We start from the raw sequence: 25,572 nt of genomic DNA on the forward strand, positions 1-25,572 counted from the left end.
CTAAAGGGCCCTACACACGGAGAGATTTGTACCAGATATTCATAATGAGAGATTCAGCATGAGACATTGCAAATCTCTCACAAAGGCAGGTATTCAATGTGGCCGGCGAGGGGGTTAAACAGCGAGGATTGCAGAAAACCAGCTAGCCTCGCTGTTTAACCCCCGCGCTGGCCGCTCGCTCTATTCCACGTTCTGGGGAAATTCCCCAAAACAGTGAGACCCGCGGCTAATGCAGGAAACGCGCTGTTTTTAGCCGCGAGTTTCGCTGCTTCTGGAGCCGCATACGCCAATTCCCCCTCGCTCAAAAAATGGAGCGAGGGGGAATTGGCGGATGAGGGGGGGGGGGATGCGTTGAATACTGACAGGGTGAGTGGTGACAGCGAGCAGGAAGCTCTGCTCGCTGTCGCCGCTCACCCACAGCATTGAATACCGGCCAAAGTGTTTCAGCGACTTCAGGAAAATAAAAAAAGTCTTCAAATTGAAATAATGGGTTGGAATAAAGCCTGGGGGAGTGTCATCTTTGTCTATAATAGGAAAATAATTAAATAATGTTAAAAAATGGCGTGGGGTCCCCCCACACACACAAGCATGGCCAACCCTGGACTTCTGGAGTGGTCCTGGTTCCCAAAATATGGAGGACAAAGTGAGTGGTGGGCCCTCATATTTTGGGGACTAGCACTTGAGCCGGCCCTGGTTTTCAAAATACGGGGACAAAACAAATAGGGGTCCCTCATATTTTGGGGACCAGGCTCCACTAGCAGGGGGTGTAATGCCATAGCCAGGGGGACAAGCTTGATGGAGTCCCGTGGCCAAAGCATTACCCACCCTAACTACTCAGCCCAGGACAAGAGTTTTTGGGGGAGGTGGGGACCTCCCAAATAAAGGGGTCCTGCCTCTCCAGGGCACTCTAGGCCTGGGTTGAAGCCCGAGGCTATCCCCTGCACCCCTGGGCGGTGGGTGCAGGGTTGATAGCTTGTTTAAACAGTAATATTGTCTTTTACAGTAGGACTACAGGTCCCAGCAAGCCTGCCCCTCATGCTGGTACTTGGGAGAATCACAGGTACCAGCATGTGGGGCATTAAAGGCCTGCCAGTACCTATAGCCCCCCCTGTAAAGGAAATATTAACATAAAAACACAAACACGTTTTTTTAAATATTTTATTAAAGTGCATCTTGTACGCTGCTTTTCATGGCTTCAGCGTCTTCATCTGTGTTCTTCACCTGGGGGCGGTGGCCTTTCAGCTCTTTTGCATCGCCACTGCCTCCCAGGACTTGTTCTTCTGGAGCTCTTCTCTGCTCCTCCTCTGTCGAACTGGCTGCCCTCTGTCTCGAGCTGGCTAATGTAGCCAGCTCTATGGGGCGGGGCAATGATGTAGCTAGCCATGGCCATTTTACTGTTTTGTTTTTTAGGGGGGGGGTTTCACCGCGCCGATGGATGAAGGGAACCTGGATTACCAGCCATGAGGACCAGGACCGCCGCCCCTGAGACCAGGTCATCACCAGGGTTAGTTCTGCAGATGGAGGGGAGGGGGGTCAGGGTGCTGCATCGCCTACTCTGAGGCAGGAGCTTCTGAGCGACTGCACTGAAATTATCTGACCCATCCATTCTGAATCTTGGGCAGATTCAGAACGGCAGGGCCTTGCATTTAAATTGCTGTGTGGTTTACACACACACAGCGATTTACATGCATTTTCTGAGTGATTTAGTAAAATCACTCAAAATGTCTGAAGGTCACCCTGAGTGTGGGGACCATAAGGTTTGGGATATTGCTGCTGCAATCAGGCACAAGACCAGTCAAGCTGCTCTGAGACGCACTCTTCTGTCGCACCTCCATTTTCCACAAAGCAATGTACAGCTCCCGGACATTGTACAGTAAGTGAAATCATCAGCCAGAACCAGGACAACGAGGGAAGCGAAGAGGGAAATGGTGAATACAAGATGGAAACATCATCTGACACAAAGTGTTCCTGAATGATGTTAGTCCCAGGAGAAGGAGTCACCTCACATGAGGGCTAACGAGTGTCCTGTAACTGGGATAAGGAGAAAATGTGCAGAAAGAAAACAGTGCAGACACCTAAAACAAATGCATTAAATGTGCTCTAAATAAGGAAATCTCTTAAATAATGTTTATACCCAAAAAAATGGAAAGGAAGTGCTGGCAACCAGTGAAATTCAATTATACCCATTAATAAATGATAAACAAATACCAGTTGACAAAATACTCCAATAATTTTAGCAATAAACATCACTATTTGGCCTTGTGGATATACAAATAGGGCACTTAATTATCTCTGATATTACGCTTGATGTTCTCTCCACTTTATCAAATACACACAATGTGTCCCATTCTGCTGGTAAACCGATGTCTTTTTATCTCTAGCCATTTTCTTTTTAAAACTTTGCTGTAGAAGAAACATGCCGGCAATGCAGCAATTAGCGGACCTGTATTGTTAACCAGGCATTCAGGTCTGCTTTCAAACAAGTATTCAGCGGCTTGTGCAGACCTATAAGGTCTCCTTTAAGACCAGCCGCATAAGTCAGTTTGCATGTAAACGTATGGAGATATAGATGAGTACACAGATAATACAAGATCATGGTTGCCTACCTGACCCTCTCCTTCAGGGAGAAAATGCTCTGTTCCTGGACTTCCATGTATGACTGCCACTACCTGTTGGGAGCTAGGTAATTGATAAGACTGCACAATGGTATAGCCAAACTACAGGTAAGATCCTTATTATATAGCAAGTCAGATGTGGGGTGAGCTTTTGGCGTTTGGGGCACCCTGGATTGCTCTCTGGACCTCTTTGGGGCACCACCATTTAACATTACATCATTCTTTGTTTTTTTATATATTTAACACTGTCCCATATAAATCCTTTCACTTTTAACAATTAACACCAAGCAGCCATTTTTTTCACTTTCCTGATACTGCACTTCACTTTTATTTTTATATTAACACTCTGATGGATTCAGTATTGAATCCCGGCGGTCGGGATCCCGGCGTTCAGAATCCCGACGCCGGAATCCCGGCAGCCGAAATGCCGACAAGGGGGGGACGTTGATCGCCCCCCCCCTTGCGGGCTCGCTGCGCTCGCCACCCAGCGGGCCCGGTGCCTCGCAACGCTCGGCACACTAATTTATTCTCCCTCCAGGGGTGTCGTGGACACCCACGGAGGGAGAAAGTGTCGGCATTTCGGCGGTCGGGATTCCGGCGTCGGGATTCTGAACGCCGGGATCCCGACCGCCGGGATTGTAACTGCATCCCCACTCTGATATCTCACTATTATACTAACACTGATATCTCACTATTATACTAACACTGATACCTCCCTATTATACTAACACACTGATTCCTCCCTATAATATCAACACTGTGATATCTCACTATTATACCGACACTCTGATATCTCACTATTATACCGACACTGATATCTCACTATTATACCGACACTCTGATATCTCACTATTATACCGACACTCTGATATCTCACTATTATACCGACACTCTGATATCTCACTATTATACCGACACTCTGATATCTCACTATTATACCGACACTCTGATATCTCACTATTATACCGACACTCTGATATCTCACTATTATACCGACACTCTGATATCTCACTATTATACCGACACTCTGATATCTCACTATTATACCGACACTCAGGGCCGGCGCCACCACTAGGCAAATCTAGGCATTTGCCTAGGGCGCCGGCCACTGAAGGGCGGCATTTTGTGCCGCCCGGGTACCTGTCCTACGGCGCTGTGTATTTAAATCTGGCGGCGGAGGCAGCGGGGGTCCCTGCAGTCCATTAGAAATCACGAGTGCTATCCGCCGGGCTATGCGGAAGCGCTTATGGGGTGAGATTTAAAAGGATGAGAGATTCAGAAAGTGAGAGATTTGGTGAGAAATCTCCAGGGTTTTTTAAAGCGGCAATCATTTACACTGCAAACCCAGTTTGATTTTGCAGTGTAAATGATTGCCGCTTTAAAAAAACTGGAGATTTCTTCCCAAATCTCTCACTTTCTGAATCTCTCATCCTATTAAATCTCACCCCTAGTGTGAAAACTCTGGCAGCACGGCGCACGCTGATCTCAGCCAATCAGCGTGCTGCCAGTGTTTTCAGACTAGAAGCGCTTCCGCATAGCCCGGCGGATAGCGCTCGTGATTTCTAATGGACTGCAGGGACCCCCGCTGCCTCCGCCGCCAGATTTAAATACACAGCGCCGCAGCAGGACAGGTACACACACCCCCCCCCCGCACCGGGGCGCCTCCACCCCGACTCGCCTGGGGCGCTCCGGTGCCTTGCGCCGGCCCTGCCGCCACTGATATCTCACTATTATACAAACACTCTGATATCTCACTATTATATCAACACTCTGATATCTCACTATTATACCGACACTGATATCTCACTATTATACCGACACTCTGATATCTCACTATTATACCGACACTCTGATATCTCACTATTATACCGACACTGATATCTCACTATTATACCGACACTCTGATATCTCACTATTATACCGACACTCTGATATCTCACTATTATACCGACACTCTGATATCTCACTATTATACCGACACTCTGATATCTCACTATTATACCGACACTGATATCTCACTATTATACCGACACTCTGATATCTCACTAATATACCGACACTGATATCTCACTATTATACCGACACTCTGATATCTCACTATTATACCGACACTGATATCTCACTATTATACCGACACTCTGATATCTCACTATTATACCGACACTCTGATATCTCACTATTATACCGACACTGATATCTCACTATTATACCGACACTCTGATATCTCACTATTATACCGACACTCTGATATCTCACTATTATACCGGCACTCTTATATCTCACTATTATACTGACACTGATATGTCACTAGGGATGCAGTTAAAATCCCAGCGGTCGGGATCCCGGCGTTCAGAATCCCAACCGCCGAAATCCCGACACTTTCTCCCCCCCGTGGGTGTCCACACACCCCTGGAGGGAGAATAAATTAGTGTGCCGAGCGTAGCGAGGCACCGGGCCCGTTGTGTGGCGAGCGCAGCGAGCCCGCAAGGGGGGGGCGATCCACGTCCCCTCCCTTGTCGGGATTTCGGCGTCGAGGTTTTGAACGCCGGGATTTCATACTGCTTCCATCTCACTATTATACCAACACTCTGATATCTCACTATTATACCGACACTGATACCTCACTATTATACAAACACTCTGATACCTCACTATTATACTAACACTGATACCTCCCTATTATGACACTCAGTATAATAGTGAGGTATCCGAGTGTCAGTATAATAGTGAGGTATCCAACACTCTGATATCTCACTATTATACTGACACTCTGATATCTCACTATTATACCGACACTCTGATATCTCACTATTATACCGACACTCTGATACCTCCCTATTATACAGACACTCTGATATCTCACTATTATACCGACACTCTGATACCTCCCTATTTATACTGACACTCTGATATCTCACTCTTATTTTATTTTAACTTACACTCTGATACTCCATTTTATCTTTTTTGGGGGTGCCCTGCACCCCAGGGGTGAACCCTTATAATGTTAGGGACCTGTCCGACGAGGTCACCTTGACGAGTGGTGGGCAGGCACATACTGTACTATTGGCCAATACTATGCCAAGAACCTCATATATATATAAAAATAGTTGAAAATGAAAACATTCAGCCAATAATGTGGCAACAACCCACACAGATATGGTCAAGAGGTTCAGTTGTTGTTCAGTCTAAACACTAGAATGAAACAAAAACAAATTTTTTTTTTTTTACTTTGGCCATAGGATAGTTGGTAGTTTGAATATATCATAAACTACTGATATTGTATTTATTTATTTACAGTTACTTATATAGCGCAGCATTTTCCGTTGCGCTTTACAATTGGATATCCTAGGATTTTCATGCCGGGCAGTCCCTCAGGGTTATAGATTTACTGATACCAGCAAGCCCTGGTGCCCAAAATTAAGTGATCAGCAAATGCATACGTTTGAGAATATTTTCTATATATCTCTCTTAAAAGGTGTATTATATATATATATATATATATATATATATATATATATATATTTCTCCCTAATGCACAATCGGAGTACTGACTGGGAAGCTGCCTAAGAACAGGGAGACTGACATAAGGCTGGTGGTTTTCATTCCCAAACAAATTCCAGTGTCAGCTGCATCTAAAAATAAATCCTGACACCGGCTGAGCTCAAGAGAGCAAGTAGGCGATAGCCAAGTCAGAGAGCAGAATCATTATCATTTGCAGGATGAAGACGCTGAGATTTATCTGCACGGAAGCCTTTATATCCAACCAGGAATATGCCAAGAACAACATCAGCAATGTGGCCCATAACCTTTACCCACTCTTACTAAAGACGTCCTACCTGCACGAGAAGGAAGACTTAATTGTCATCTTATTGGAAAACTGGCCACTGGCAGAATTCAACTTCGGACAACTACTGGGCAAATCGCTGGACTGCCCAGAGGATATCAGTCACTGGGCCTGCCAACGTGGGTTGACAGCTTGTCTAAAGGGATTGAAAAACTATGTATTAAATTGCTCCACGACTTACTCCAAAAGACTTACGGTTGTGGACTTGACAGCGATACAAGACCTTGAATTTCAACCTTGCAAATGTAAGAAGACGTTGGGAAGATGGGCACGGACTAAAATGATCTCCGAACTCTGTTTCGAACTTCTGACCGACATGCAAGGGCTTGATTTCCCGCCTTCTGTATTTGATGTTCATATCGATGTCCTCTTGAACCTGTTTGTCACAGAAAAGAACTATGAACTTGTGGCACAAGCGTTGCTGATGAGATGCCACTGCCCGCTGAAGATACGATGCGTTGGGTTTAGGGCAGACAATTTGGCTTTAAGAAAGCTCTTTTACATACTAAAACTTGCTGAGCCCACATCTATATGCAAGCTAGAGATTGTTCACAACGTTCGCTTAGAACTTCCTCATCTTGAAGTTCTTCTACACAACCTCGCTTTCCCACAACTGAGGTCACTGACCTTGCCGACAAAAACGTTCAATGTGACGTATTACACCGCAGAAGATGACGCGGTCTTATCTGGGATTGGAGAAAAACTGAGCAACATGAAGTATCTGACGGAACTGAGTCTCTCATTTTGTACACTTACCGGAAAGATCAGGAAGCTGCTGAGGTAAATGATGATGATGATTATTACTATTTTTGTAAATTGGTGAGTCTGTAAGTTGTGGCCAATGGTGTTGACCACTAAGGGTTCAATGAATTCAGAGTTTAGTCTTAGTATAATATTTTCAAGAAACGATTAACCCCTTCATGACAGAGCCAGTTTCTGCCTTCATGACAGAGCCCTTTTTTTCAAATCTGACATGTCTCACTTAAGTGGGGATAACTTTTTTTTGCTTTTACTTATCCCAGTGATTTTGAGATTGTTTTCTCGTGACACATTGTACTTCAAGTTAGTGGTAAATTTTGGTCGATACAGTCTGTGTTTTTTTGTGAAAAATACCAAAATGTCGTGAAAAAATGGAAAATTTAGCAATTTGCAAAATGTCACATTTTCTGCTTGTGAGACAAATAATCTTACCACTCAAAATAGTTAATAACTAACAAAGACCATATGTCTACTTTATGTTGCAATCATTATTTCAACCTCCTTTTCATTTTTTTGGACACTAGGAGGCTTCAAATATGAATAGCAAATTCTAAAATTTTCAAGAAAATTTTAAACACTGATTTTTTTAGGGACCAGGTCAGTTATGATGTGACTTTGAGTGACTTGTATGTGAGACACCCCTATAAATGATGCCATTTCAAAAACTGCACCCCTCACAGTATTCAAAACAGCATTTTGGAAGTTTGTTAACCCTTTAGGTGTTTCACAGGAATTAAAAGAAAGTGTAGGTGAAATTTCAAAATTTCATTTTTTTTTGCAGATTTGCAATTTTAATACATTTTTCTAAGGAACACAGTAGATTTTACTAGAGAAATGTGACTAAAAATTGATTCCCCCAATTCTTTGGTTTTCATAAATATCCTATATGTGGCCCTAGTGTGCACGGTGACCAAACCACCGGCTTCATAATAGAAGGAGCACCTACTTGATTTTGGAGCCTCCTTTTTATGAGATTATTTTTTAGGCACCATGTAGGTTTCTAGGCACCATAAGATGCTAAAAGTTAGGAACCCCCCCACAAGTGACCCCATTTTGCAAACTACACCCTTCAGGGAATTCATCTAGGGGTATAGTGTACATTTCAAACCCCCAGGGGTTTCACCAATTGTGGTACAACTGGGCAGTGAAAATGAAAAAAAATAATTTTTCATTTTCACAGCTCAGTTGTATCAAAATTGGTGAAACCCCTGGGGGTTTGAAATGTACACTATACCCCTTGATGAATTCCCTGAAGGGTGTAGTTTGCAAAATGGGGTCACTTGTGGGGGGGTTCCACTGTATGGGTGCTTCGGGGGTCATTCAACCAGAATCTGTGCTGCAAAATCCAAATATCACTCCTTCCCTTCTGAGTCCTGCCATGCACCCAACTGGTATTTTTTGGTCACATGTGAGGCATTGCCGTACTCGGGAGAAATTGGGGCACAGATTTTAGGGTGCTTTGTCTCCTTCATTCCTTGTGAAAATGAAAAATTTTGAGCCAGAACTGCATTTTTCTGTAAAAAAATGTAATTTTTTACAGAAAAATGCAGTTCTGGCTCAAAATTTTTCATTTTCACAAGGAATGAAGGAGACAAAGCACCCCAAAATCTGTGCCCCAATTTCTCCCGAGTACGGCAATGCCTCACATGTGACCAAAAAATACCAGTTGGGTGCATGGCAGGACTCAGAAGGGAAGGAGTGATATTTGGTGGTGGAATGAATGGTGGGTGCTATGTCGCATTAGCAAGACCCCCGAAGCACCAATACAGTGGAACCCCCCCACAAGTGACCCCATTTTGGTCACCAGCTTTGGGAGGGGGGCTGGCGCTGCGGCTGGCGGGGGGGTGGGAGGGGTGCTGGCGCTGCGGCAGCCGGGTGGGTGGGAGGGAGGGGGGCTGCCGGGTGGGAGGGGGGGGGGCTGGCGATCGGTGGTGATCGGTGCTGTACTTAACAGCACCGATCACCACCGATCACTGTGTTACCGAGCGGCTTAGCCGCCGGTAACACAGAAAACGCTGCAATTGGCTGTTCACATTTGAACAGCCAATCGCAGCGATCGCCGCGAGGGGGATGTCTGCTGTCAGGGACAGCAGACATCTCCAAACTGTCACCGCGTCTATAGACGCGGTGACAGTTTAAAACCATGACGTATATATACGTCTTCGGTCGGGAAGTACCTCCCGACCATGACGTATATATACGTCATATGTCGGGAATATCTTTATATATATATATATATATATATATATATATATGTGTGTGTGTATGTGTATATATATATATATATACACATATATATATATATATACACACACACACATATATATATATATATATATATATATATATATATGTGTGTGTATATATATATATATACATATATATACACACACACATATATATATATATATATAATTATATATATATGTGTGTATATATATATATATATATATTCAGTACTAATATTTAATTTTACTATATTTTACTATTTGTGCAGCTTGATGCTGCTGCTGCTGCTGCGGGGGGGAGGGGGGAGGAGGGCAGCGCTGCTGCGCTGAGCTGCCTGCTGCCGGGGGAGCCGGGGGAGCTGCTGCTGCTGCCGGGTGAGTGCCCGGCGGGTGCGAGGGGGGGGCTGCACATCGGTGGTGATCGGTGCTGTACTTGACAGCACCGATCACCACCGATCCCTGTGTTACCGAGCGGCTTAGCCGCCGGTAACACAGGAAACGCTGTGAATGGCTGTTCAGATTTGAACAGCCAATCACAGCGATCGCCGACAGGGGGAGGCATCCCTGCCCCCCCCGGGCGGCGAGGGGGGATGTCTGCTGTCGGGGACAGCAGACATCGTCCCTCTGTCACTGCGTCTCTAGACGCAGTGACAGTTTGAAGTCATGACGTATATAAACGTCATGTGTCGGGAAGTACTTCCCGACCATGACGTATATATACGTCAAATGTCGTGAAGGGGTTAATGTTGTCAAAACCGCCATCAAATTTGTGACCTAATTTGCATATGCAATTTGTACTAAAGGCCTTTATTATCAAAACCCTAGTATTAATTTTAGATCTGGTGAGAACTGTATTATACTTGTTAAAGACACTGAGAAAACAGTATCCAGACTTGACTTAAGGTCCATACACTATGCATGTCCAAACTATGGACCTCCAGCTGTTGTGAAACTACAAGTCTCATCATGTCTTGCCACAGTTTTGCTATTAGAGAATGCTAAAAGTATGGCAAGGCATGCTGGGATGTGTAGTTTCATAACAGCTGAAGGACACAGTTTGGACATGCCTGGGCGTTTTTGCCCAGCGTGTATGGCCAGCGATGATGTTCACATCGCTGGACAGAAAATCGCTTGGTGCAACTGCATACACACTGAGCTGTTTTCACAGGAGTGAATGACTTGCCATAGTAGGAGACTATGGATAGCAACTCTCTCATCCTGTCAAATAGGACGGCGGTGATGCGGGAGCGCACTGCAGCGCTGATCGCCAGGCCATACACAGTAGCCGGTTTTGAGCTGAAACCAGCCCAAATGGCAAAAAGAGAGCTACACAGAATCACATGAGAAATAATTAGCTCAACCTGTCGGGTGACTTGGAAAATGTGAACTGTGGACTAGGGTGTATGGGCCTTAACTGGGTACCCGGACTCAGGGCCGGTGCAAGCCTCCCCCCCACCCCAGGCAAATCCGCCACCCGCTGCCCCCCCCCCCTCCCCACGCGCTCTGGGGGGGACGATACTGCACCACAGGGGGGGTGTCTGGGCGATACTGTGGCGGGCGCCAGCACCCTGTTTCCAGGGGGGGGGGTTCAATGTTGATTCACGGGTAGGATGGGGGGGAGGGAAGCTCACTGTCTCACCTGCTTTCTATGGTACCTCTCCTCGGCGGCTCAGTACCACCCTCCCGTGGCCGCGGCGCCCTAGGCTAATGCCTAGACCTGCCTAGTGGTGGCGCCGGCCCTGTCCGGACTGATCATAGAATGACTCTAGGTCAACAGTCATAAGGTCAACCACTATAGGTCGACAGTCAAAAGGTCGGCAGGGTTTAAAGGTCAAAAGGGTCAATAGGTTGACAGCTAAAAAGTAGACATGGTCAAAAGGTCGACATGAAAAGGTTGACATGCATTTTTTGACTACATTTTGAGCCGTCAGGCGGTATTTCATGCCCTACCATCCACTAGGGCGTGGAGGGAGAATATAATAGTGTCCGAAGCATGGCGAGCGCAGCGGTACACTTAGACAGTGTCCAGACAACACGTCAGCCTACTCCACAATGGGGCTGCCGGATGACTGCCCGACAGGGGGGATCCCGATGGTCAGTATCCCGACATCACAATCCTGGCTGCCGGTGCTCCGCCAGGGGGGATCCTGACTGACAGGGTCTATCCTCCCTTGTGGGGGGAGTCCAACACCCCCATAGAGGGAGAATAGAACCTGTGGCGAGTGCAGCAAGCCCGCAAGGATCTTTTTTGTGCTCGCCCCCCTGCCTGAGCACCGACAGTTGGGATTCCGATGTTGGGATACTGACTGTCAGGGTCCCCCCAGTCGGACCAACATACCACACCCCACAATGGTGCATGGTTATATTAACCATGTCTACATTTATGTAACCGACCAGATTGTTCCATGATTGTTCCCACCTATTATTATTATTTTTTCTCCAGCCCGCTGCAGACACCCTTGAAAGTTCTGGACCTATCGAACTGTGATCTGGTCAATGTAGACATGGCTTACTTAGCCAACAGCCTCCACGCAGAACATCTGGAACTTCTAGATCTCAGTGGCCACAAAGTAGTAGAACTCTTCCCATCAACGTTTCTTAAGCTCCTCTACAAGGCTTCACCTTCTCTACATACTCTGGTTCTAGAGGAATGTGACATTGGAGACCTGAATGTCCACTTCATGGAGATGGGATTGATACACTGCGTCAAACTAGAACATTTTAAATTCACTGGAAACCCTTTAACGTCTATAGCTCTAAGACGTATATTCAGAGTACTGGCCAAGCTTCCCAGCTTGAAGAACATTGAGTTTCCGGTGCCTAAGGACTGCTACCCTGCGGATGTCAGCTACCCACTCGATGAGGCGACCCTCACAAAGTTTGATCGTCAAAAATATGACCATGTGAAAGAATCCCTGTGCAGAATCTTGCGTCACGCCGCACGGGAAGATATATCGGCAATCTCGCCTCTGTTCGGCAGCTATGATTCTGCAATACAAGAGACCAGCGGTGAACTTGGGGTATGCCTACTGGCTTCATTCAAAGATGCCTTACAATCCTTCACATCATCACTGCAAAAACTGTAGCAACGTACGAATAGACTCAATGCAAAAGAATCTCAACTGTATATTCTACAGAGGTTGACACAAGCAAAGGGTCGACATGGGGTCGACAAAAGCCCCTTTTTTTTCTTTTTTTTTTAACCGGCTTGTTCTAACTTTACCACCCAGTAAGCCTGGATGGAGCAGGGAGAAATAAGAAGGAACGTAGTACACTCATTCGGGGTCCATGTCGACATCTGCTGACATAGACACCAAAAACTGATGACGACCTTTTCCAGTGTCAACCTTTCTCCTGTTGATCTTTTGCTTGTGGCGACCTTTTGACGCCATTGACCTAGAGATCACACCCAAAATGGTGTACTTTTTGCAACAGCTAAATAATGGTGTCTACTACTTATACCCCATTCACACCAGAAATGCAGGGACAAACCCGGGAATTCAGTTCCCGGGACAAGCAGGGACATTCCCAGGTTTGGACCCATTCACACCAGAAATGTCCCTGCATTTTCTGGTGTGAGGAGGAGGCGGGCAGGCGGCGGGATGGCGGCGGAGGTGGGGAGAATACTCACCCCGGTTGCTGGTCCTCCGTGCAGGCCAGGGATCCACACAGGCGGCGGCGCAAATGACGGGACAGGCTGCGGATGAAGATGACGCAGCTCTCCGGCGTCCTCACTGCCGCCGGAGAGCTGCGTCATCATCATCCACCGGCTGTCCCGTCATTTGCGCCCGCCGCCTGCATTAATTCCCATCGGACAGGACACGGCAACCCGGGTAAGTATACCCTGTAACTTTCACACCAGCCAGGTCCCCGGGTTGAACCCGGGAACAACCCTGGTACCTGGTTGAAATTTGCCCGGGATTTTGTCCCGGGAACCTTTCACACCAGCGCTAGTACCGGGTTGTTCCCGGACTCAATCCGGGAATTTAGGCTGGTGTGAATGGGGTATAACTCAACTATGCTTTTATCCTATAATAATAATATTAATAATAATAATTAATAAAGGAACAAACAATTAGACTAAAATACAGAGTGGGCCAAATTGTATATTTCCGCAACCCTTTGCCAGTTTAATGTTTAGCAGTTGTTTGAATGTACTATGATTTTTAAGGTGGTCGCTGCAATCACAAGCCCTTTAACTCCATCATCCACCCTACTCAGTCACATGATATAGGACAGTGGTTCCAACCTATTTTCTCTCCCGTAAGCCTTGATTGGGATATTCATTTATTAATACCCCTCCTCTCAGTACTTACGAGTGGAGTAGAAATGAGCGGTATGTGTGTCCATATATGAAGGAGTGGTGGAGGAGTATTGTGAGTCAGGCATCAGGTCCCTCTGTGTCTGGCTGCTGGCTATGTACTATTCCAGCCTGTAGGAATAATGCCGCTGCTTCCTCCACCCGTGTCAGTGTGGGGCAGGTGAGAACTGATGTCTGAGGGCAGCGCGGGTAGCTCCCAGTAGATTTCTGAATGGGCAAAAGGGCGACGTTGCAGACGGAACCGGAATTGACGCAACGTGGTTTGTCTCCATGCCAATGGGAGACTTCTTCCGCCATTAAGAGTATTATTTTCACGCACCCCCAACCAGTCTGCAGTGTACCCCCAGGGGCACAAGAACCTCTTTGCTCAGATACCCACTCAAAGTAGCGATCATTGCAAAAAAGAATAATAATTTGAGACTTCCGGTGCGCGGTCCAGCATGGCACCAGCAGTCAGTATGACTTTTCTACCTGTTTTGGACATTACCATTGTGGACAGAGGCAATAACCGCTTATTGTACAAGGATGTCACTTTCCTGGGTGTCACTGCATCGTGGATTGAATAAATTCCTTGTTTTCCAACCCTATTGGTATTTGTCAGCATTTAATCTTTATTCTGTATGTTTAGTCCTGTATAACTACATATATATTTGTGTTGACAGAATATAGATCACATATGTAACAGTGGTACTGCTGTGCACACATGGCACCTACAGACCCAGACAATCTGTTCCTCTGACAGCCTGGCATGGCTCTCTAATGACAGGGGATCCAGGTACTTACTTTCTTTCTTTCAGACCTGTCTCATCCATGCATTGTAGCGTTACACCCTGCAATGCCTAATGATATCGGGGTGTAGCTGCTACTCTAATGGTGTGTACACACGGGGGCGATATGCCGTGCTATGCCAGTCCCGATGCGATCAGATCTCATTGGGACTCTCATCGCACGGCATGCATGGTGGCACAATTTAGACTATATAGTGCAGATCTGCACTATATAGTCTTGGCTGCCCTCTCTATTTGCCGGCCGACTTGCACTCACACGGGAGCGCGCGTCGGCAGAGCATCGGGCTCGCAAGCCATAAAAAAGCATGAGATCTGCATGCGATATGGCTTCCGATGTTGACTATATCGTCAACATTGAAGCCATATCGGCCCGTGTGTACACACCATCACACACATAGCAGAAGCCATGCCCTTTTTCTTTCTCTTGGAAATAAAAAAGTGTGCGAAGCATAGCGAGTCATCTGCATGGATGTAAAACATACATTCACAGCCCGTGCGATCGTATGTGGCATGCGAGGGGGGATGCAGCATAACACCATTCGCAGAACGGGTTCTGGTTGACTCGCAAGGGTGCGAATTCATACCCTCCAACATGACCCATTCCATTAGGTACAAAATGCTCTGTTCCTGAACTTCCCTGCCAGTGGCAGTTACAGAGGTGGGGCTCCAGCATAGTCCAATATTCAAAGAGGGGGGTCACATCAACTGCCAGTGAGTCCAGGACAGTGATGTTTGGGGTGGCAGTAGGTGTGGCTCCCCTCTTTGAATATTGGACTGTGCTGGAGTCCAACCTCTGCAACTGCCACTGGCAGGGAAGTCCAGAAACAGAGCATTGTGTACCTAATGGAATGGGTCATGTTGGAGGGTATGCGAATTTGCAACAGAGCGAATCAACCAGAATAAGCCTGTGTCTGTCAGTGCACAGAAGCAGAGACCGTTGTACAGACATATTACTCTGCTTTTGCTCAGATGGAGTGTAATCATGTCACCTGTGTGGTGTATATACAATTCAAGTTCCTGCAGGTCCTGATATCTGTAACCACGGCAACACACACAACTACCACAGCTCGGCAGGTCCGATTCTATAATGCGTGTGCCTGAGTTTGGCGACCTCGTCTGGTCATCTCCAGCATCACACAGATTTCGCAGTGCCTTTACTTCGATCTCCAGTAGGGGTCAGTCACACTCCCTGTAGTGCAACATGTTTTATACCTTACATTAACGTTACATAGAAGATAAAACATTCTGCAGACATAAGATTGACTCCACAATATAATGTTTCCTGAATGCAGTAGCAGGATGTATTACTAGTGGTGCTGGCTGTGGCTGTATTATAAACTGACATTCAATAATCTGCTGATAGAACATGCTACTAATAACAAAAAGCTGCCTCTGTGATTCAGGACGAGTGCAATATCAGGATATATAGAGGAGCAATGCATGTATTATATAATTATAATTATTTTTTAAAACAATAACAATAAACAATCATATGTGGAAATGTAGTAAAAAGACTGTGTCTCACTGTGTTGCCCAGGCTGCTCAACACTGACTATTCACAGGCGCGATCCCACTACTGATTGGCACGGGGGCTTTGACCTGCTCCGTCTCCGACCTGGGCCGGTGCACCCCTCCTTAGGACAACCTGGTGGCCCCGGGCTCCCCCAGGGTCGCCATATTGATACCGAACTTAGTGCGGACACCCGATCGACATAGCTCAGTGAGGACCAGAACTCCTGGACTCAAGCAATCCGCCAGCCTCAGCCTCCCAGGTAGCTGGGATTACAGACGCACGCCACCGCGCCCGGCGAAAGCTGAAGGCTGCTCCCACTGTCACGTAGCTGCAATGCCTCTGTCGTCACCGGCAGCCTCTGCTGCAGTAGCAGCGCCACCTGGTGTCTGTAGTGATGAGAAGGATCAGCACCATCTAGTGTCTGCTGGGTGTAACACTACTGAGAAGGAACAGCGCCATCTAGTGTCTGCTGGGTGCAACTCTACTTAGAAAGAACAACTCCGTAATTACGTCCTACAGAAAAGGAACGTAGTGTCTGCTGCTTCCTGCACCTCAATACTGAGAATTAACAGCGCCATTAATTGCTGCCTGCAATGTATTATTGAGAACTATAGTCAGAAGCACTGGACAGCAGACACGTGTGGACTTTTACCATTTAAAAGTTTTTAACCACCCCCTCCCCCTAATATAAGAAGGCAATAACTACACTAGTATTGTAATCATCATTAGGTGGTCATACGGTCCTCAACTGTAGGTTTAGATTTACATAGCGGCGTGGTGATTAAAGATGGGCATAGACTCAGCCAATCACCTGCAAGTCGCCCGTAAAGGATCACATGTGATCCATCACAAGCAGTAACATACTTGTGACCAGTGGCGGTTTTTACCTATGGGCTGCACAGGGGCGTAGGGAGGGCAGAGCTCGAGCTCTGGGCGTCGAAAGATCACAGGGCGCCAGAGCCGTGCACCTCAAACTCTCCCGCCGACTCCCCCACCCTGCTTGCCTGCTCCCCTTCCTGCTCCGGCTGGAATCCGACACTATTTTCAATTCAAGTCTCCCGCTGGGCCACTAGCCAATAGGCACTGTGAGGACTTTGAGTGCTTATTGGCTAGCAGTCCAGATTTGAGAATTGTAAATAGCAGCAGACAGGCTCAGCTGGGCACAGCGGGCGGGCTGGGGAGCGGGCTACAGTCCCCCTTGGCAACAAGCTCTTTAAGTCCCCCTTGGCAATGAGCAATTTTAGTCCCCCTTGGCAACGAGCAATTTTAGTCCCCCTTGGCAATGAGCAATTTTAGTCCTCCTTGGCAGTGAGCAATTTCAGTCCCCCCTGGCAATGAGCTATTCAGTCCCCCTTGGCAACGAGCTATTTCAGTCCCCCTTGGCAACAAGCAATTTCAGTCCCCCTTGGCAACAAGCAATTTCAGTCCCCCTTGGCAATGAGCAATTTCAGTCCCCCTTGGCATCGAGCATGAAGCCCCTTGGCATCCAGAATGAAGCCCCTTGGCATTGAGCATGAAGACCCTTGGCATCGAGCATGAAGTTTCTAGCAATGAGCATGTAGGTAAGTGGCACTTATGTGTCAAATGTGTAATGGGCATTACGGTTTGTTATATAGTAGTAATGGGCATTGCAGTTTATGTAATGGGCATCATGTGTGGCCTTATGTGTAATGGGTATTACAACGTTTTCAAAAAATGTGCAATGGCCATTACGGTGTGTGGTATAATGTTAGAACGTGTCCCCTTTTCGCCGCGCAAGAGCCCCGCCTACTACAAATTGGGGGGAACCGTGGCACCTAGCTACACCACTGGGGCTGCAGCCCCCCTGGGTAAAATCTGCCACTGTTCCCTGCCTAAGTGAACCCAGATACAGTCTGTGGGATTGTGCTGGCTTCACTGTGACTGGCAGTGACTTCCTATTGGAAGTCCGACCTGCCAGTCACTCAAGGCAGTCCCATTGGGAGGTGTTCCCTACCTCCGGGACAACTCTACATGGGCTTCTGAGCACCAGCCAATAAAAAACGGGATTTTTTAATGCACATGCGCCAGACTTGGGACCCGGAATATGCTTCTGGGGGCTGCTGCAAAAGCAGCCCATAGAGGCTGGGAGACGGCACATGTGCAGTACCTAAGAAGCTACTGCGCATGCGTTGGCCCCGCGGCTGGACCGCGACCGATAGCTGGGACAGGGACCCTGGGACTGTGATTGGTGAAGGCAGCAGAGGGGATGAGCACAGCAGCAGCGGAGGGGGGCCCCACATCAAGGCAGCCCCTCCTCCGCAGAGGTAAGAGCTGCCTTGTGACATATCGTATGTGACCCGTTCCCTGCCCGCCGCCAGGACCTGCATGCCGGTCAGTCCTCCGACTTAGGTCTGATGCACACAGGACCGCGCATTGGACCTGAGAGGACATCACACCAACCCGATTTAGGTCGATTTCTTGGCGGAACGGGTGAAATCGGCTCAAAGTGAGTTAGTGTACTGGGGCCTTTACTGTTACAAGCAGCTAAGGGGTTCATCCTATTAGCTCCGATGATTTCGTTAGCGGCCTCACTTTACGGCGGCCGGAATTTGCTCAAAAGTGCTCGCATAGGGCAACCTGCGAAGGGTACGAAATCAGGTGCCATTTCCAGCATTTAAACGCCACGACAACAGCACTTCTCAGCCTTGGCAATTAAATTTTGTGCTGAGTGCACAGTGACGTCTGCATTGGGGTGTGACACTGTGACTAATCTGTGATTTGCACTCAGCCTCCAAATTATACAGAGCAGATGGCTCTCTGCACTCAGCCTGTACCATTCTATACAGCTCACTGTCTCTGCACTCAGTCTGTACCATTCTATACAGCTCACTGTCTCTGCGCTCAGCCTGTACCATTCTATACAGCTCACTGTCTCTGCGCTCAGCCTGTACCATTCTATACAGCTCACTGTCTCTGCGCTCAGCCTGTACCATTCTATACAGCTCACTGTCTCTGCGCTCAGCCTGTACCATTCTATACAGCTCACTGTCTCTGCACTCAGTCTGTACCATTCTATACAGCTCACTGTCTCTGCACTCAGCCTGTACCATACTATACATCTCACTGTCTCTGCACTCAGTCTGTACCATTCTATACAGCTCACTGTCTCTGCACTCATTCTGTACCATTCTATACAGCTCACTGTCTCTGCACTCAGTCTGTACCATTCTATACAGCTCACTGTCTCTGCACTCAGCCTGTACCATTCTATATATACAATGCCTCTGCACTCAGCCTGTACCATTCTATACAGCTCACTGTCTCTGCACTGAGCCTGTATCATTCTATACAGCTCACTGTCTCTGCGCTCAGCCTGTACCATTCTACACAGCTCACTCTCTCTGCGCTCAGCCTGTACCATTCTACACAGCTCACTGTCTCTGCGCTCAGCCTGTACCATTCTATATATACAATGCCTCTGCACTCAGTCTGTACCATTCTATACAGCTCACTGTCTCTGCACGGAGCCTGTACCATTCTATACAGCTCACTGTCTCTGCGCTCAGCCTGTACCATTCTATACAGCTCACTGTCTCTGCACTCAGCCTGTACCATTCTATATATACAATGCCTCTGCACTCAGCCTGTACCATTCTATACAGCTCACTGTCTCTGCACTGAGCCTGTACCATTCTATACAGCTCACTGTCTCTGCGCTCAGCCTGTACCATTCTATACAGCTCACTGTCTCTGCGCTCAGCCTGTACCATTCTATACAGCTCACTGTCCCTGCGCTCAGCCTGTACCATTCTATACAGCTCACTGTCTCTGCGCTCAGCCTGTACCATTCTACACAGCTCACTGTCTCTGCGCTCAGCCTGTACCATTCTACACAGCTCACTGTCTCTGCGCTCAGCCTGTACCATTCTACACAGCTCACTGTCTCTGCGCTCAGCCTGTACCACTCTACACAGCTCACTGTTTCTGCGCTCAGCCTGTACCATTCTACACAGCTCACTGTCTCTGCGCTCAGCCTGTACCATTCTACACAGCTCACTTTCTCTGCGCTCAGCCTGTACCATTCTACACAGCTCACTGTCTCTGCGCTCAGCCTGTACCATTCTACACAGCTCACTGTCTCTGCGCTCAGCCTGTACCATTCTACACAGCTCACTGTCTCTGCGCTCAGCCTGTACCATTCTACACAGCTCACTGTCTCTGCGCTCAGCCTGTACCACTCTACACAGCTCACTGTTTCTGCGCTCAGCCTGTACCATTCTACACAGCTCACTGTCTCTGCGCTCAGCCTGTACCATTCTACACAGCTCACTGTCTCTGCGCTCAGCCTGTACCATTCTACACAGCTCACTGTCTCTGCGCTCAGCCTGTACCATTCTACACAGCTCACTGTCTCTGTGCTCAGCCTGTACCATTCTACACAGCTCACTGTCTCTGCGCTCAGCCTGTACCATTCTACACAGCTCACTGTCTCTGCGCTCAGCCTGTACCATTCTACACAGCTCACTGTCTCTGCGCTCAGCCTGTACCATTCTACACAGCTCACTGTCTCTGCGCTCAGCCTGTACCATTATATACAGCTCACTGTCTCTGCACTCAGCCTGTACCTCTTTATACAGCTCATTGTATAAAGTTTACTTAACTTAAAAAAATGCACAAATGATCCTACAATAAGAGAACAGAATAACAGAAAAATATATTCAGGTGTGGCTATAAACCAGTAATTTGAGCTATGTATGACATTATTCCTTTACTGCTTAATGAACAATTTTTTTTAGCTTCAATTGTATCTTTGTGCCTCTGATCTCTATTTCTCAGGATGTTGAGTATCAGATTTGGTGCCGAGTGCACAGTGACGTCTGCATTGGGGTGTGACACTGTGACTCATCTGTGATTTGCACTCAGCCTCCTAGTTACTGTATACAGAGAATCTGGGTCTCTGCACTAAGCCTCCAAATTATACAGAGAATCTGGGTCTCTGCACTCAGCCTCCAAATTATACAGAGAATCTGGGTCTCTGCACTCAGCCTGTACCATTCTATACAGCTTACTGTCTCTGCGCTCAGCCTGTACCATTCTATACAGCTCACTGTCTCTGCACTCAGCCTGTACCATTCTATACAATGTCTCTGCACTCAGCCTGTACCATTATATACAGCTCACTGTCTCTGCACTCAGCCTGTACCTCTTTATACAGCTCATTGTCTCTGCACTCAGCCTGTACTACTCTATACAGCTCACTGTCTGCACTCAGCCTGTACCTCTTTATACAGCTCATTGTCTCTGCACTCAGCCTGTACCATTCTATACAGCTCACTGTCTCTGCACTCAGCCTGTACCTCTTTATACAGCTCATTGTCTCTGCACTCAGCCTGTACTACTCTATACAGCTCACTGTCTGCACTCCTCTTTATACAGCTCATTGTCTCTGCGCTCAGCCTGTACCATTCTAGACAGCTCACTGTCTCTGCGCTCTTTTCTCATTTTCATATTTTATTCATATTTTTATAATTACTCCGGATTTTAAATATGTTTTATTAGATTCATGTTTTTTACATTAATGTTTTTTTACATTACTGTTATTATAAGTGAATGTTTTATATGATTGCCTTAATGGTTATTATGGTCTTTTATTGAAAATACATTGCCCGCATTTATATTGTATAATTTATATGGGAAAATAATGACCCTGCTTCCGGGTACGTCTGGAACGCTTCGTTTGCGTTCCATAATCCGGAGTACACCTTATAGTGCACTTCCGGATTGCGCTCCACAGCGCGACTTCCGGGACACGCGTCATTACTTAGCCGGCACCGCCGCTCTCAGCTTGTTGAGCGGCGGAGATAGGAGAACACCAGGAAGTCCGTGACCGCTGACGTCAGTATGCGTGTCACGGCCGGACTTCCGGGTAGATATGCGTTCCACCGCGCTATCTCCGTTCCCCCTACTCCTACAACACCTACTGTCCTATCAGTGTATAGAGGACCCACAGGGGGAATTATTGGCTAATATTATACCATTCTTATTACCTCTATAAGGCCTTTTTATAACGCATTATACTGCGTTCGTACTACTTCCGGTTTTTAATTATTAACCCCCCCACAGGAAGGGGAGGGGTATAAGGGTGTATATATACCCTTTCTGCAGACCCAGACTCTCACATCCTGAGGAAGACCTGGTACGGTTGAAACGCGTTGATGGAGAGTCTGGGACATATCTAAGAGACCTACACCACTGCATTGCCTCACTTCTCAATTCAGGGGTATCAGTCCGGACCTGATCCCCTGAACAAAGTTAAGTGTTTTTTTCATCTTTGTTGTGCAAGGGTTGTGGTCCTTTGTTGTCCCATTTTATTGTATCTTTGGAAAAATAAAATATTTGTTATATGTTCAAGTACGCTTTCTCTTCTCTTATATATACTTATTGAGAAAGAAATATACCAATACTGGGAGGAGGATACTCCCACAAAGAAACCGAGATAGGATTTACAACACACTGTGCTGTGTAAGTGGGGTACGTCCCCCTCGTTATTTATTTTGAAAATACACTGGGTGAACCTATATATACCAGAAAGGGCGAAGGTCGTGTTGTGAATTGGAGTCTGTCTTCCCTATCACGGATAAAAGATACCTTTATGTGTGGAGCACAACCCCCTTTTGGTGTGAGTCTGGTACGCCACCCTTCTTGAATTTACAATCCACTTCCGTGTAGCGGTGGTGGCTATCCCCCTTTAAACGACTGTGAGAACATATAATATATCCTCTTCCATTTCTTTCTTCTTTCATACTCCCTCTTGGAGAAAATAAGAAAAATTGCGAAAGAAAGAAATAGAAAAAGCCTGCATCTGGAATTGGACTGAATTAAAGATCATACTACTCCATATCATATTAATAGGTTGTGAGCGCGGTTTGCGACAGGAGAAACCATTTCTTGTACCATTCTATACAGCTCACTGTCTCTGCGCTCAGCCCGTACCATTCTATACAGCTCACTGTCTCTGTGCTCAGCCTGTACCATTCTATAGAGCTCACTGTCTCTGAGCTCAGCCTGTACCATTCTACACAGCTCACTGTCTCTGCGCTCAGCCTGTACCATTCTATACAGCTCACTGTCTCTGCACTCAGCCTGTACCACTCTATACAGCTCACTGTCTCTGCACTCAGCCTGTACCATTCTATACAGCTCACTGTCTCTGCGCTCAGCCCGTACCATTCTATACAGCTCACTGTCTCTGCGCTCAGCCTGCACTATTGTATACAGCTCACTGTCTCTGCGCTCAGCCCGTACCATTCTATACAGCTCACTGTCTGCGCTCAGCCTGTACCATTCTATACAGCTCACTGTCTCTGCGCTCAGCCCGTACCATTCTATACAGCTCACTGTCTCTGCGCTCAGCCTGTACCATTCTATACAGCTCACTGTCTGCGCTCAGCCTGCACTATTGTATACAGCTCACTGTCTCTGCACTCAGCCTGTACCACTCTATACAGCTCACTGTCTTTGCGCTCAGCCCGTACCATTCTATACAGCTCACTGTCTCTGCGCTCAGCCCGTACCATTCTATACAGCTCACTGTCTCTGCGCTCAGCCTGCACTATTGTATACAGCTCACTGTCTCTGCGCTCAACCTGTACCATTCTATACAGCTCACTGTCTCTGCGCTCAGCCTGTACCATTCTATACAGCTCACTGTCTCTGCGCTCAGCCTGTACTATTGTATACAGCTCACTGTCTCTGCACTCAGCCTGTACCACTCTATACAGCTCACTGTCTCTGCGCTCAGCCCGTACCATTCTATACAGCTCACTGTCTCTGCACTCAGCCTGTACCATTCTATACAGCTCACTGTCTCTGCGCTCAGCCCGTACCATTCTATACAGCTCACTGTCTCTGCGCTCAGCCTGCACTATTGTATACAGCTCACTGTCTCTGCGCTCAGCCCGTACCATTCTATACAGCTCACTGTCTGCGCTCAGCCTGTACCATTCTATACAGCTCACTGTCTCTGCGCTCAGCCCGTACCATTCTATACAGCTCACTGTCTCTGCGCTCAGCCTGCACTATTCTATACAGCTCACTGTCTCTGCGCTCAGCCTGTACCATTCTATACAGCTCACTGTCTGCGCTCAGCCTGCACTATTGTATACAGCTCACTGTCTCTGCACTCAGCCCGTACCATTCTATACAGCTCACTGTCTCTGCGCTCAGCCCGTACCATTCTATACAGCTCACTGTCTCTGCGCTCAGCCTGTACCATTCTATACAGCTCACTGTCTCTGCACTCAGCCTGTACCATTCTATACAGCTCACTGTCTCTGCGCTCAGCCCGTACCATTCTATACAGCTCACTGTCTCTGCGCTCAGCCTGTACCACTCTATACAGCTCACTGTCTCTGCGCTCAGCCTGTACCATTCTATACAGCTCACTGTCTCTGCACTCAGCCTGTACCACTCTATACAGCTCACTGTCTCTGCGCTCAGCCTGTACCATTCTATACAGCTCACTGTCTCTGCGCTCAGCCCGCACTATTGTATACAGCTCACTGTCTCTGCGCTCAGCCTGTACCATTCTATACAGCTCACTGTCTCTGCGCTCAGCCTGCACTATTGTATACAGCTCACTGTCTCTGCATGGGTATGGGTCATTGGGTGGACATGCATTAGGTTGACTACTGGATGTCGACCTGGCTAATTTCGACAGGGTTGGAAGGTCGACACAAGCATTAGGTCTACATTGGTAATGTCGACAGTCAAAGATGGACATGAGTTTTTCACATTTTCTTGTCCCAAATGTCAATGCATTTGACAAGTAGACGTCAGAGTGTAGCGCATCCCCTTGCATGGCTCGCTGTGCTCGTCGGCATGGCCAGTGCTCCTCGAGTGCCACTAAAAATGGACTTTGTAGGTGCTGCATAACCCTTGCGGTGCCGTATAAACAAATAATAATGTATAGGATGTCTTTCTCCCAGTGGGTATGGATCATTAGGTCACCAGCATTATGGTCGGCAAGCGTTAGGTCAACATACATTTAGGTCGACATGAGTTATGGTCGACATGCAGGAAGGTCGACATGACTTTAAGTCGAGTGGATCATGAGATAAACAGGGTAATGAGGTCGACTTTGAAAAAGTAGATTTTTTTTTTTAAACCGGAATGACAACACAGTCAACATAAACACTAAAACGTAGCACCGCGTCCCCTCGCATGGCTAGCCGTACTTTGGGCACGGTGCCTCGCTACGCTGGGCACGCTATTTTATTCTCCCACCACGCCCTAGTGTATGGTAGGGCATGAAATACCGCCTGTCGGCACATATTGTGTCGACATGGACACAGACATAACAATGGTATAATAGTATTACATAGAGATTGCTGGCAGCGTCTGTAACAGCAGCATCGGGGAGAGCAGGCATTACACTTTTGCTGGCTCATCCTCTGCCTTCCGTGACTCGGCAGGTTTTGCACACATCCGTGTTGATAGTCCTTGCACATGGCCGCTTGTATCACATGGTCTGTGGGTGTGCTC

General features: G+C 47.3%; 1 protein-coding gene across 1 annotated transcript; it reads left to right on the forward strand.

Moving 5' to 3' along the window:
* Positions 1–6,331: 6,331 nt before the first annotated feature.
* LRRC14B (leucine rich repeat containing 14B) lies at positions 6,332–12,642 on the forward strand. The gene is made up of 2 exons (XM_083166690.1): positions 6,332–7,239; positions 11,890–12,642. The coding sequence occupies exons 1-2, from the start codon at positions 6,335–6,337 to the stop codon at positions 12,530–12,532; spliced, it is 1,548 nt and encodes a 515-aa protein (XP_083022816.1). The 5' UTR covers positions 6,332–6,334; the 3' UTR covers positions 12,533–12,642.
* The last annotated feature ends 12,930 nt before the right edge of the window (positions 12,643–25,572 follow it).

This window comes from Crinia signifera, chromosome 12 (genome assembly GCF_055691185.1).
Source record: "Crinia signifera chromosome 12, ASM5569118v1, whole genome shotgun sequence".
Lineage (NCBI taxonomy): Eukaryota > Metazoa > Chordata > Amphibia > Anura > Myobatrachidae > Crinia > Crinia signifera.